The sequence below is a fragment of the Colias philodice genome, chromosome 17 (assembly GCF_061535455.1).
Source record: "Colias philodice isolate Cphi_HAF_F1 chromosome 17, ilColPhil1 Martin Lab GWU primary, whole genome shotgun sequence".
Classification (NCBI taxonomy): domain Eukaryota; kingdom Metazoa; phylum Arthropoda; class Insecta; order Lepidoptera; family Pieridae; genus Colias; species Colias philodice.
The window spans coordinates 6,394,664-6,409,573 of NC_143102.1; the positions used below are offsets into that span (position 1 = coordinate 6,394,664).

Sequence of the window (14,910 nt, forward strand, 5' to 3'; positions counted from 1 at the left end):
TTGCACCGGGTGCATTGACCACCAATCTTTCGAGACGATCGCAACTGTCATTTCCTTGTAGAGCCTTTTATGATGCAGACTATAAAACGTAGCATTTAAGTGTTGATTTAAATCGGCTTAATTGCAGTCAACGACCGTTATTGTAATACCGCTCTCGTTTTATACGGGAATAATTAAGATCGTTAATTATTTAATTAATCAATTTCGATATTTTTATTGTTTACTGGGTATCATGTATATGAGCAATAACGATTTTAATTAACAAAACGTGTTAGTCAGTTATTCATTATGTCACATTATAATACTGCGTCGCTATAAGTTGTAAAAATCCTTTGATTAATTTAAATGAATAATGAGTTTCATGAGATTGATTAATGAAATGATTTCAACGATCCTCTGTATAGGGATAGCAATTACCGCTTACAAATGGGGCCAATTAAAAACTATATAAACTCTTGAAATCGGTATCTTCTCTAAAGACTAAAGAGATTTATTAAATACTACGAATGCTGGCTATTCAATTAATTTAGGTGCTTTAAATGTTTACCAGCCTTTTAATTACTCGATGCTATATACGTTATATCTTAAACGTACAATAAATTATTCATTAAAATGTTCCACGGATTTATCGCAGATATACAAACAGTGTTATTAAGACCGTTCCATATACTGCCGTGGCATTTAGTCACCCGTAATTATTTCAGGTACCTTTTATTAATAATCGATGACATTTAGCTAGGCACGATTATTTGCTCGGGCTCTTTCTCGGTGCGTAATGACAATACAGTGGAGCTTTAGCATTGTTTAACGGAATGCGTGAAATGTGAATCGTGAGTTAATATATACCTACATCTACTCCGATTATACACGCAACGGTATTATTAGTTTGAATGCGAATTTATCACGACTAATCCACGGGATTGAAGTTTAGAAAATGTTTTGTTCTACGGAATATTTTCTCGCGCTAATTGAAGGTGTTTCTTAGTTAGACGAATTTTTGCTCTGATGCATAAATCTTGTCAAATGTAGGTACTTGTAGTTATTGTGGAATAACAGGTAAATTAAAATAGAATCTCAATAATAACAATAAATATCTATATAGTATAGTCGACACTATCAATAACTTGTAAATAATTTGTAAGAAAATAATATAAACACATTAACTGAGCGAAACATTTATAAATAAGTACCTAATAAATGAAGGGTAATTTATAAGGCCCTTGTTGTTAATTACTAATTGTATTGTCTTTAATAATTGTACGTTCAATTTACTCTATATTAGTTAGCTAATACAAAACGAAGACAACAGAATTTTATAGTACAGAAATCCATCAAGACATGACATTTACAACCAAAGCTTCATAAAGTCGAGGTCATTCGTATTAATTGTTAAAACCCATTAAACTTAGTACGGTATCTACTAGTATGTATTATACTTTATGAATATAATATCAATAATCATAAAAATAGAGTTATTTCATTATAGTTTAGAGTTTAGACTTTAGAGTTTTATATTGCCTTCCTACTACAATTACAAAAGTTTTGTCTATCTCATATAATCGAAATTAATCGCAAATACTAGGAAAATCCTTATCGAAACTTTGTAATAGACCAAAGAATTAATAGTTACAATACCAAAGTACGAATTAGAAGAAGAACAAATCAAATGATTGTCAAAGGCCAACAAAGTTTCGAGGGCTCCGGTTAAAATCAATACATATTGGCGACTTTGGCAACGCGAATACTGCAAATTCTTTCAACGAAGGTCGGTACTCATATATTGTGATAGAGTAGAAAACCCCAATCACATTATATTGCTAGAAATCGACCCTATTTATATGTAATATTTTGAAATAAAATGGAAGCTTTAGTTTCTAGAGCAACTTTTTTAGCTTTATGTTTAACTTTATTTTGCGGATTTTTAGACTGAAGTTACATAATTATGGCATTCATTATTATTAATTGCAATTGGAAAATATCCGTCCCTTCAAATTCATGTCTCTATGGACACCTTTAAATATAGATAGATAGGAGATATAATGAATTTAAATATATTTTAACCGACTCTATAACTTACGGTAGAGCTATTTAAACCTAACTCCCGATTTAAAAAAAAGACGGGTTGCACTCCGGGAGTGCCGGCAGAAGTGAAAACTTGATTATTATTAACGTTGAGCATGTTTGATATTTTGGAATGGTATCCGTCTTACGCTTTTTCGATCAGGTCACTCCTGACGCGAGTTTAAGATTTTATACCCATTACAGAAAAAGTGCTCAACGCCGCTAAAGAAGTTTTCACTTCAAAAATTTTAACTACAGATGTATTTCATCTAAAACACTGCCACTAATCATATCTTTGTGAAATTTATGAAACACGTCATATAAATTTATTCAAACTTTTCGTAGTCAATCGCATAAAATAAATCCAATAGGTACTCAATTTTATTTATTTAAAACGGTACTATAAGTATAGCTTTATAATAATATAAACAAATCTAATGCTTATAAATATATAATAGGAAATGGATATCCTATTATGATAGTTCTATGCATAATATTTTCTACTGTATTGCGGATATACGCCTTGGCCTTGAAACAAAAGGGATGGCCGGGCAAGGTCATATTTTGGGAATAACAAAATGAGCTCTTATCATGCAAATAGCTTTCCTAGCTTCTTTTCCATATTAACATATAGACAAATATTATTGTAAATGTAATAAGCTATACATTAGTATAATGATATGGCATGAAATACAAGAATGTGCGAAAAAATAAAACCTAACTTTATTGTTGCTTTTGGTAATAACTGAATATATTGAAATATTAGTATTTTTATATTATATGTAAATACGTATGTTAACAAAAAAATGTAGGTAAACAGAAAATTTTTGTATTATTTTGAAAATTATGTTTATATTTGCATTTTGCATAATCTGAGTACAAAATTCTGATTCTAGATACATAAAATTATATTATAGGTAGGTAATCTAGTTAAATAGGCTTCACAATTTTATCTTCAGTGAAGAACTATGATTTAGCTTCTACGGTTTTTTGCAGCTAAAGTATCCACGTCACATTTTGTGGTCTGGGTATCGCGATTTTTTTAATGTTGTGAGAATTGAATAAAATAAATAAGTATAATTATTAGTACAGTAAAAACTCTACAGTAAAAACCAATGTATAAAGTCTCGGTGGGTAAGGCTCGGTGTTCAGCTCGCGGTACGTGTGACTTTATAGTGGACAATATTTGTATCATATCGATAACTTTGACACCCACTCATATTAAACCCGTGAATATATTATATAGGGTCACGCACTCCATATTCAAACTTTCGTAGCTCAATGACGTGAAAGATATAAAACAACCATCAGACGCAGGCCAATTGTTTTCTATGGTTTTCAGGAGACGAGGGTGCACCAAGAGTCAATACTGCCATTTTTCTGCTTCTGAATTGTAATTTGTAGTTACAAATTGAAATATTCCATCAAGCCTCGCCTTCTTATTTAAATGTAAGCTTTCTTAATCTTGTACTTCTAGCTTATCCTTATATAGGGAACGCATAATGGAGGTATTTAAAGATTTTTCCCTTTTTATTGTCTGTGAACATCACGTTAGGTCTAAACCGTTGAAGCGGTTGGTATTATGCGACCGAAGTCGCAAGCTTGTATTATATAACCATGTCGGTATAAACATATATGTATATTATAATACATAATATACATACAGGTTGAAGGTGCTCAAATACTTGTAGTACTTAATTATAATTAATTAGTCGTATTGATAATTATTACAACCGTAATCTAAATTATTTTAGCTGAATAAATTATACAATGATTATTATAATTATAAATTACAGTTCTGATTTTTTATCGCTACTCCATTACTTAAAAAAGGTATCCTTATAGTAATATTCCTTCTTTCTTCTCGTTTTAAATTTAATAAACAGTGTATATTTACTGTTATTTTGTATGGAAAAGATGCTTTACTTATTATTATTTATTTATAATTAATAATTATTTACACAAGTAGTTGAAAATAGAGTTAGTACTAAGTACACCACTCATAACTCAAGAACGGCTGAACACATTTCAGTGAGTTTGGGTTTGTTAGATTTGTCTCCGTTTGGAATAGAATAAGATTTCTTAAAGTTTCCCGGGCAGAGCCGGGGTGAACAGCAAGTGATAAAGAAGGTGGTTTTACAAGATTCGATAGAACGTATTAACACTATCCAACCGGTTTATGGTTTTCTAGGGTATGAATGTTTAGTCGTGGCAAGCGATGGTTTGGGTAAGTCGCCATTACTAGAGAGTTTTGCAGACTCTAGTTGATTCAATATTTAATCTTCCGAATGATATTATTAATGGAAATTTACCAATAATATGAAAATGTGCTGATAACGAAATAATTATATATAGACTTACATTTGGACATCGTAATTCAATCTGCCCAGCTGCAAACCTAAAACAAAATAAATTTATTAATACTTTGCACAATTGCAATTTGCTACAAATAAAATATTTTTGTTATATAGCTAATATTTAATAGATGAGCAATATTTTTTGTATTATGCAATAAAATATTGTTTTCATGGGAGTATAATTTCTATTTTTCCAAATAAATAGCAACTTACAATACCACTCGTTCTGATGGTTTGGTTTGAAGTAAAAGGAAATTTACAAGTTAATATTTTAGTTTGTACTTTGATCACAGAGTTTATGTCAAACTTGTTGTTTTTACTCAGTCTTCAGTGATAAGAAATGGGAACAATACTCGAGTAAGAGATGTTTAAGAATTCATAAACAATATACCAAGCTAATTGTTTATTTAATTTAATTTACAAATTACGTATAAAACTCACATTTGCTGCGAAATCTTGCTGTGTGTATTTTAGGTATGGCACTCAACGATGGAATAAAATCGTACTTTCTATTTATATTTATTTTCTCGCAGCTCTACGGGGAATCATCGCGATTGGCGATATTTATTTTTGAAATTATACAATTTTTGTCACAAGCCACGCTGCATTTTGACTGACAGATTTATTTTTTTAAACTTCTAGCACGCCAGCGTGTACATGCAAGGAATCGGCAATGGCACAGCGAAATATAATATTGCTATTAGGCTATTATAGGTATTTGTGGTATTTTTGTTATTTAATATTTACATTAAGAATGTCGTGACATCATAAAATTTTATTTTACATTCCTCCAATAAGGAACTTGTTATTATACCATAAATGTGAAATGTATTATTGAAATGAAATATGCTTGAAATATGTAATTAACATTGTTAGCTGAAGAATAGATAGAAGCTATTAGAGCAACAATTTCTCTCTACAATTTATCCCGAAAATTAAAACAAAGTACAATTTAAGTATTTCATAAACACTTATAACTCTACAATAGACATATTATTATAATAAACATAAATAAACTTCCCCTTTACCAAACCTCACGTTGTACTAACACGTTGGCTTACAGTCGCAACTAGCGACACAAGCTTCCAAAGCTTTTAAAAATGTAGCGCAATTGGGGTTCTAATTAATGTTACAGTACCTCTTATCCTTCAAAGCAACCCGCCCTTGGTCCACTAACATATAAAATATCTGTCACTCCTTACAAGTTTTAATAGGAACATATCCCTTTAACCCTCATAAGGCTTGGGAGTTGCGACGTTTCGACTCCCCCGTGTCATAATATAGGCTTTACTGCGCCAAAAATAGACTAGCCCATTTGTACTTGACCGACATGATGGGAACTCGGTCGAATCATGTTTCTTTTATAGTTATTATGAAAATATCTCTTGTAAACATTAAGTTTACCAATATTTAATTAGAGTAGAGTAAAATATTGGTAATAGTATTAGTATTGTATAACGTTTTGCGACGTTTATTAGATATAACTTAATTACAACATGCTTTGATTTAAAGTAGTTTAGAGTACTCACCAAGCAATTTCTTAGCGCTAACCTGCGCTAATAGTATTTATGACATAATATCATACACTCACTAAAATTATTTTGGTTTTTTAAACCTCCAACAGTTTTTATATACACGTTCACTATTTAATATTAAAGCTGTGATTCAAAAAGTACGGCTCGAAGCTTAGTATAATAATTGAGAGCTAAGTGTAAAGTAAATTAACCTATTATTTCCTACATCACAGCATAATAATATTATTTCGGGAAATGCCTAATATAGGCACCCGTTTTGACGAATTCAACTACTGTAAAGACCTTGCTATGGGGTAGAAATCCCCTGTCCATATACAATTTGCGCATGCGTAACGTAGGTATTTTCCGTCCCCTTTTGTATCTTGCGACTAAATGAATAGGGACGTAAGATAGTAACATGCGCACTGTTATTGATAAAACAACGCGTATTTTATAAATTGTGATATAAATAATAAAACAGTGCGGGCAACGATGTAGAGTTGTAGTAAATATACGTTTATTTATTAAAACATTAAATTATTTGTATGAAAAATGAAATCAATCTACACAGTTTTATGCTGTTGCCTGTTGGTTTTATATGCCTGCGCAACTGCTTCGACCTGGCTCATCGGATGACTTGTAATGTGACGGGTCTGGCTGCGGCCCAACGCGGCTTCGTAAAGCTCTCGTCAAATGCCAGCACCTCCCAAATTGAGGTTTTTGGTGCAATTCACTATCCTTCATGCGCCAGCCGTACACAAAGCCACTAGTTTCCGCGAAATAGTACCGCTTCTCAGGCCATATTTTAGATCTCTTTTCGAGATACTGTTTCTTACCAAAGTCGGGCTTGGATTTATATAAAATCTCTTTCATTTCAGGATCAACTGGACGCATGATGGGGTCGCTGGATAGGTCAGAATCGGGCCTCGCTAGACGCGGGTCGTCTTTTGCGTTTCCAAGTCCAACATCTACGACCGAATGTCCATGACGTAGGTTTTTAACACCCGGTATGAACGTTCCATCGCGGATGGGTACTTTCCTTCTATTGTAGCCCGCTACAACGTGGTCTCTAGTTATTGTGTCCATACCTCCAATCATGTTGTGGGCAATGACATCAGTTTCGAAGTAATTAGTTGGTTCTCTAGTAAGAGTAGCGGCTTGTTGGATCTGCTCACGATGCTTGTGAATCCAATTCAAGCGAAGACGGTTCTCTTTTTCATAGTTTTCTATGAGGAATATTATTATTGCCGGGTTTGTTATATCGATTAATGGCATCTTTGATTATATTTTAAATCAACAAATAAAAATATAGGACTCAAAAAGTCACAAAAACTGATTGTAATCTTGAGTGACACTAATTTATATTGACGTAAAATATTGATACTGGTTATTAACAAAAATTACATAATATCTGTTCGTCTGGAATAAACACGGAATAAATAATTCTGTTCTATTTGGATTGAAGATTAAACTATAATTGTAAATTTGAATAATCTCGCTTGATCGAAGCGGATATTTTGATATATATATTCTACACAATTTATATATTATATTAATCATGTCAAAAACTAATGATTTCCTAAATTAACTAAAAAGCAAAAAAGTTTCTAGCCCTATTTTTCGCAAAGGCTTACTCTATGTAGAGTGTATTATCCACTGTAACTAAGCTGTGGAACCTTGTGTGGAACTAATCTATGTAGGTTATTATCTTAGGTCCTTATTATTCCACAGGCTCCTAAGTAAGCTTTAATTAATTTAGAGGACTGACCGATACTGTTATATTCCTTTAATATTATAAGGTTGTACAGATTTCTGTAAAAATATTCATAACACAATTCTCTATTTAGATGAAATTTCAACGCACATTTTTCGTGTTTTATTTTATTTCGGTTCTGAAAAAGGGATGAGGGCCAAGTCCTTGTGTATGATTGTATTTCTTTTCTATTCTCAATATGTTATAGGTATACATAATTACATACCCTTTTCTACAATAACATTAAAGAACTTGTGATATTAAAGGATAGTAAGGGGTAAAAAGGAAAATACAATAATATGATTATTTCAAAATTTGTTTATTCATAAATAAATAACATTTTGTTTGGAACAAAACAACCTCCATAATTAATCACACGCCATACAACTCGTCATATGAATTACAATTATTATTTCTCTAATTACTTGCTAATAATACTTACAGCAATCTTAATATTAACGTTGTACATATTTTATTACCACAATAATTTGAGATTTTTTAAAATGTAAATATCTAACGATTATAGAGAGAGTTAATCCAATTAGAAAATATGTTTTATATATATTTGCTTTGAAACAATGAAAATTGGTCATAATATTTAACGACGGACTATGTCGAAAGGTCAAATTGTATTAGTTGAAATTTTAAGCACTAAAAATCTATATGTTTTGCGAGTATCGATATAATTTATAAGTACTAGAATAATTTTCTTTTGGTCGTATTCAAAATACAAAAGTTTAGGAGCCTCACTATCAATGTTGTAACGATAATTACAAATTTTATACTTATAGTTCATTACTTCAGTTCTACTGAATGTAAAATATGTTGAGAATAATTAAAAAATTACTAAACTTATGATCGCAAAACAATTAATTCATATCATTTTAAATTATGTTCAAATTAAACTAAAAAAAAAAAACATTAAAAATGAGGCACCCAAATTATTGTCAAACTATTTTATCGAGCGAGATTACAAAAATGATTTATGAAATATGTTCATTTATCCATATTGTAAGACAAAAACGGTGGTATTTTAATTGATTTGAGGTTATTCCCTTAATAATATAAGAATGTTACTCCTTCACTAAATCTATAATATTATCGTTTACACACAAGCGAATTGTACGTAGTCAAAGAAAAATCATCGTCAGTTTTATACATAATTGACTTTTTGTTTAGGAGACGACACAAAATATATAATTTGGCATGAAAATATATTGGAATGGATATACGGGTACCATAACTGTCTTGTACGAATAAAAAGCGAGGCATTATATAAAAGCAGAAACGCGACACGTAGGAAACGAAATTTCACAAGTAAGTACTCAATACGTTAATTATAAATCGCTTAAATATCGGTATTTACAAAATGATGTGCTAAAATCATTATTTTATTGTCCACACGCAATAATACAAACGACACGAAAACATTCGCTCTTGCCATGGACATTTACAGTCAAACTTATCTAAAACTAGACTATTTAAAACGAAACTATCATCACAATACTCAACATTGTTTTATTTATTTATTTATTTATTAAGGCTCATTAGCAGCTGTACATCGATGAAATTACATAAAAAATACACAAAAAACATAGAACATGATGGACAACCAATAAAAAATGAGCACTGCATGCACTATAAAAAAATACGTTACAACACATTCAATACATTTCAAAATTATCAGTTAATAAATTATAAACAAGTACATACTTAAAAATTAATTCAATTCAAATTATCCACAATCTTAATTCGTAAAAAATAATAATCAACTACATAATAATTATAATTTAAAATAAGTAAAAAGCGAAACGTTACTTTAAAATACATCCTAAAACAGTCAAGTAAATTCATTTAAAACACAGAATTAAATTATTTTTTTAAACTTAGATAAAATACAATATCATAATATTAAAATTATGCGGTAGTATTAATTAAACACTGACATGGTTGATCGTATGTAAGGTTTTTTTAAATTTCCCAAATTTGTCAAAATGTATATCTAGTGTGTGATTTATTATTATTCGATTGTAATTTCTACATATCCGCGGTAAGGGAGAGAAGGAACCCAACTTGGTCCTCATGACGGGCACCGATAACAGAGGGATTGGTTTCCGTGGGAATTTACTAGGCGTTCGGAAGCCAATCAAGGAAAGCAGTTGAGGGCAGTCAATATTATTTCTAAGTAATTTGTATAAAAATAAAATATCAAAATTATCGCGCCTTCTCTCTAAAGATACCAAATTAAAATATTCCAGACGCTTCGAGTACGAAATTAGACTTTTACTTAAATTTTGACTATAGGCAAGGTGCCATATAAACCTTTTTTGAACCCGTTCTAATCTAAGTGAATGTGTAGCAAAGTGAGGGCGCCACACTACTGAGCAGTATTCTAAGACATTACGTACAAAGGTATTATAAAGAATAATTTTAGTCTTAGGACATTTGAATAATCTTGCGTTTCTGATTACGAACCCAAGCATTTGGTTGGCCTTTTTTACAACATTTTCAATGTGGGCTAAGAAAGTAAATTTTTGATCAAAAGTAACGCCCAAATCTTTGATACTTTCAACTCTGACTAATTCTTGATTGTTGGCGTAATACTTTGAGTTAATGCCAACATGTTTTCGTGAAAAAGTTATATAACAGCATTTTTCAATATTCAATTTCATGCCATTTGATTCACACCAAAATACAAGGCCATTCAAGTCCTGTTGAAGGAGAAAAGTGTCTTCGTCGTGAGTTATTACACGCATAAATTTCAGATCGTCCGCAAACAGATATGGCGTGGAGTTACGGAAGCATTGTATTTTTCGGAAGTGAATAAAAATTGATAAATCGACTACCACGATAGTTAGTAAGAAATTCCCATTTTTAACCGACTTCAAAAAAAGGAGGACGTTCTCAATTTGGCCGGTATATTTTTTTTGTAAATCATATTGCTCCCACTCAAAATATGATATGATAATGTAAATACGTAACTATCGTGATAAAGTCGTATTTATCAAAAGGCGTTAATAATCACAAAAATATAAAATGTTATGAATACTTTGAAATACCTAACTATACAATTTTTGGTATCTTGGTCATATATTTGCTAAGTCACGACAGTTAGGCCCTGGTGATTTCAATATGTGATTTGCCAAACATGTTGAAACATAAAACTAATTCTAAAAGTAAATAACAGTATCTTAAATGATACCAAAAACTAGCGACACACACGAACATAATTCATGTTATTATACACGTAGTAGGAATAGAATGAATGAGGTAAGTGATTCAATTTATATGTCCCTTTGAGCTATAGTGTACGACTAAAACCATAGTATTCTTTATAGATGACATTTGAGAAACTTTCCAAATCCTTTTAGATCTTTCCAAAATTAACATCACAATCTTCAGATATATTTATGTGATCTTTATAAATATATAGCAACACAAAAAATATATGAAGTTTGGAGTCTGAAGTACTGCCATAAAATAAAAAGTACTATGGTTTTTGTTATTTAGCTTTTGATGTTACAGCGACATATAACCGCTAATGATCTCATACAATAAAGCTACACAATGTAGTACAAAAGGTGATGGTAATGAAACACGCCTTGCGTATGAATTTCAAATTCGACTATAACTATCATCTACCTACATATATCACGCGAATTCGACTTCACACTAAACTAAAACCTTCGACTGACCAATGAGTTTATACTAAAAATATATTCGAAGTCGCATACTACACAATTTAGTCGTATTATCCCTAAACATATCGCCATCCCACTCGCACACCTCAAAAATGCTATAACAAAGAGCGAGACGGAAACGAAACTCCGTCTACATTGGTAGTAAAGGTTTTGGACGTGGATTTAGTTCATTTCGTTCAAATGCGAGAACTTAGTGGGATCCCTTGGCATAGTGAGAGCGTTGTTACATACGAGCCCTACCACTGGATTCTCTAGATTATCGTACTTCGAGTTAGTTTCGGATGAGAGACTAACTGCTCCACTACTATCGCCTTCATAAGTATTTTCTGTATCATCGACGTGTGAGCTTGCACTCGATTTGTCGTTCTTCTCGTTATCCTTATCGAGGCCGTAGTCGAATTTCTCTCCGTTTGGCTTGTCGCTATTCGCCAACTCGATCCAATGCGCTCGATTGCTTTTCACTCGATCCAACATTGGTTGTAGAGAGGATGATAGTACAGCAAATGCCTGGAAAAGGATAATAATATATATATAAATAAATATATAATATTATCACGCCATTAAAAAAAAAGACGGGTTACACTCCGGGAGTTGTCGGAAGAGTTGTCGGAAGCCAATCAATTTTGCTGATTTATCATAAATTCATAATGTAGTATAAATTTATAGATTTTATGCTGAAAAAAATTCTTACCTCGTATATCGGAAGACAAATGGTATCGATGAATTTGACTTGCATAGCGGGCAGTTGATCTTCTTTATCTCTGTTCATTATGTCCTGTAAATAAATAAAAAATATTTTATAAATATGTACCAAACACATTATATTACTTCGAAAAATGTTTCTGACAGTTTAGCACCACTATAGTCAAGCCAATTTAATAGGCAACATTTGACGTCTATCAATTTTATCTTCGAAGAGAGGTAACCTGCTTAAAAACATTGATTATAGTGAATTAATCGATACGGATTTGAAACATTTGTCAATCGAATTTATTAATTTATGGTGATTTTTATTCACAAGTAATCAATGAATTCTATTCTAGATGTCAGATTTCGATTTTTAGAGTAACGTCTCTGGTATTTAAAAAGAAAAAAGGTTTATTGACACAAAATTGTAGCAACGTCAGTTCTTCAGTTCAGAAATTGTTTATTATGTTTAGTATGGTTTATCAATAAAATGAAATCTTAAAATTACTTGTATTGGTCATTATTATTATAAATATGTAATCGTAATTCAAAAAAGTTAAGCAAATGTGCAGTTCTAACAAAACGAAATATCATGTTATTCTATGCCGTCGTTACTAGGTTACGTTGTTGAATTTTGTTGAACTGTCAAATGTTGCCTATTAAAATGGCTCTACTATAATATTACAAATTAAAACTGTTCAACAAACGAATGCTTTTAAAGCCTGCTGTAAAACTTCTATAAGGTAAGAACGATGTACAGTCCCCAAGACAGGGGAGTTGATCAATCAGGTATACATAAATAAAAAAATATTTATTAAACTAGACTGTTTATAATGGCGAAAAGCTTCACAACTATCATCATCCATCTAGACATCTATCCACCACCCGTAGTTCAACGGACCACGGCTTGACCATTACTACTTAAACCAAAACAGTCTCTACTACACTTACAATAGGGGTCAAATTCAGGTTCTGTCTCTTCAAATCGCCCTGTCTGAAGAAGAAGAACTCGCCCGCCACTAGTGCTGCCACCCGTCGTTCCACGGGCCAGGGCTTGGCCATTACTACTCAAGAGAAAATAGTCTGTAATACACTTACAATAGGGGTCAAATTCAGGTTCTGTCTCTCCAAATCGCCCTGTCTGAAGAACTCACCCGCCACTAGTGCTGCCACCCGTCGATCCACGTTCCAAGGCTTGACCATTTCTACTTAAACCAAAACAGTCTCTACTACACTTACAATAGGGGTCAAATTCAGGTTCTGCCTCTCCAAATCGCCTTGTCTGAAGAACTCGCCCGCCACTAGTGCTGCGACCCGTCGTTCCACGGGCCAGGGCTTGGTAATGGCCGCCAAGTCACAAGCCGTCATTAACATGGCTCGCAGTAACCCGCGTCGCTCTTCACATTCCCCCCACATGGGCGTCACCGTTCTGTCTTTACTCACTAGCTCTATGAAGCCTTTGCGTTTGCTGTAAGTGATAATGATTATATTGTTATAAGATGTGTAAGTAGATATAAATTACACCTTACATAAAAAAAATAAATCACTGTCTTTATCTTTAAAAAAAAATTCGCAATGGGAAAGACTCAGCGCGCTAATACACAGGGCACAGCTGCATTTTTTTAGTCTATTGGATATTTAACAAACTTTTCTAATAAAATTATAACATTATATTAGCGCGCAACGATAGCAAATTGCCTCTTAGAGCCATCTTTATGTGCATGTGTTACATCTTTGTGTGCACATCATGGTTAATTGAAATCATTAGTTTAGTAAAAATATAACTGTTTGAATAAAGCCTATTTATAAGCAAGTATAATTTCAATGATTCAACGATAAAAATTAAATGGAACCATTCACATTTATTAGGTATTTGACAAGAAAATAATGCTCCCCATAACTACTATAAAATCTCACCTAAAATACACAGCCAAGTCCGTAGACAGTATAGCGTCCTCCAGCACTTTGACCACTTTCTCATAGTCTTCAGACGACAAATTGGCGAGTATCTGGTTACCGGGCGAGTTGAGAATCATGAGACATTGGTCGAAGTGGTGGTGCTCCATTGTCGACGTGGAGTATAGTTGTGCGAGCGGGGATGATGCTCTGGAAATTTAAAGAATTGCATGAGAAAACATTGTAGAAAGATTTTATTGTTTTTAACTATTATGGAATCAGTAAAACGATTATATGTGTGTTATGACAACCAATTAAGAATGCGCATGTGCATAGAAGAAAGTTTGAACAAGAAGTGGAGGAGGGGGTAACAAACATCATGAAGTAATTAACATATTTTTATCATTGTAGATAAGTAAACACACAGATTGCCAGATTATAAAATTTGCATGAAATTGTATAATTAATATTATAATATGTACAATTTATTCATACAGTACATGAGTTATTTATCTGTGGATTTTATTTAATCGATACGCGAACAGAGCCTCAAAAAATTCTAAAATTATATATTTTGAATAAAACTAACTTAATTTGGAAGGAGTTATTCGTCCCCCGGTGGTCGAGATCGTGACAGAGGCAGCCAATGATCAGCGCCAAGCACTCCAGTTCGCCGAATATCTTCCACCACTGAGTTTCCTGAAATTAAGTTGCATTTCTATCATGGAAGTTTGATATCAAACTAGTTTATGGTTTTTGATACGAATAGTATAAAAAAGTACCTAGTCTTAATCTCTATAGATTTGTATCGCAAAAATGATTTCAATTTGATTTGCAGTTGCGACATGATGCTACTTCAAAAATATACCAGGCAAATTTATTTACGATACAATATTGACTTCTATTTATTTAATGCATATTATAATGTTTTTTGTTGAAAT

General features: G+C 32.1%; 4 protein-coding genes across 11 annotated transcripts in view; 1 reads left to right on the forward strand and 3 right to left on the reverse strand.

Moving 5' to 3' along the window:
* The window catches only part of LOC149481130 (long-chain-fatty-acid--CoA ligase 5), a 41,468-nt gene extending 36,492 nt beyond the window's left edge, over positions 1-4,976 (reverse strand). The window contains exons 1-2 of one of the 2 annotated variants that reach the window (XM_089705552.1): positions 4,860-4,976; positions 4,423-4,459 (exon numbers count right to left, since the gene is read on the reverse strand). In XM_089705552.1, the coding sequence (XP_089561678.1) occupies positions 4,423-4,432 (10 nt within the window). In that variant the 5' untranslated portion in view covers positions 4,433-4,459; positions 4,860-4,976. Of the gene's footprint in view, positions 1-4,422; positions 4,460-4,631; positions 4,690-4,859 lie in introns of those variants that run through there. The other variant, XM_089705553.1, reaches the window with a different exon arrangement.
* LOC149481131 (glutathione S-transferase 2-like) overlaps positions 1-14,910 on the forward strand; it is a 280,674-nt gene that overhangs the window by 9,371 nt on the left and 256,393 nt on the right. The window lies entirely within an intron of this gene.
* Positions 6,524-7,207, reverse strand: LOC149481132 (uncharacterized). The gene has a single exon (XM_089705652.1). The coding sequence runs from the start codon at positions 7,205-7,207 to the stop codon at positions 6,527-6,529; it is 681 nt and encodes a 226-aa protein (XP_089561778.1). The 3' UTR covers positions 6,524-6,526.
* The window catches only part of Pde11 (Phosphodiesterase 11), a 194,359-nt gene continuing 187,432 nt past the window's right edge, over positions 7,984-14,910 (reverse strand). For all 7 annotated transcript variants that reach the window (XM_089705544.1, XM_089705542.1, XM_089705543.1 and 4 more), the window contains 6 exons: positions 14,559-14,668; positions 13,991-14,179; positions 13,313-13,541; positions 12,078-12,161; positions 10,483-11,893; positions 7,984-9,191 (listed from right to left, as the gene is read on the reverse strand). In XM_089705544.1, the coding sequence (XP_089561670.1) occupies positions 11,549-11,893; positions 12,078-12,161; positions 13,313-13,541; positions 13,991-14,179; positions 14,559-14,668 (957 nt within the window). In that variant the 3' untranslated portion in view covers positions 7,984-9,191; positions 10,483-11,548. The remainder of the gene's footprint in view (positions 9,192-10,482; positions 11,894-12,077; positions 12,162-13,312; positions 13,542-13,990; positions 14,180-14,558; positions 14,669-14,910) is intronic.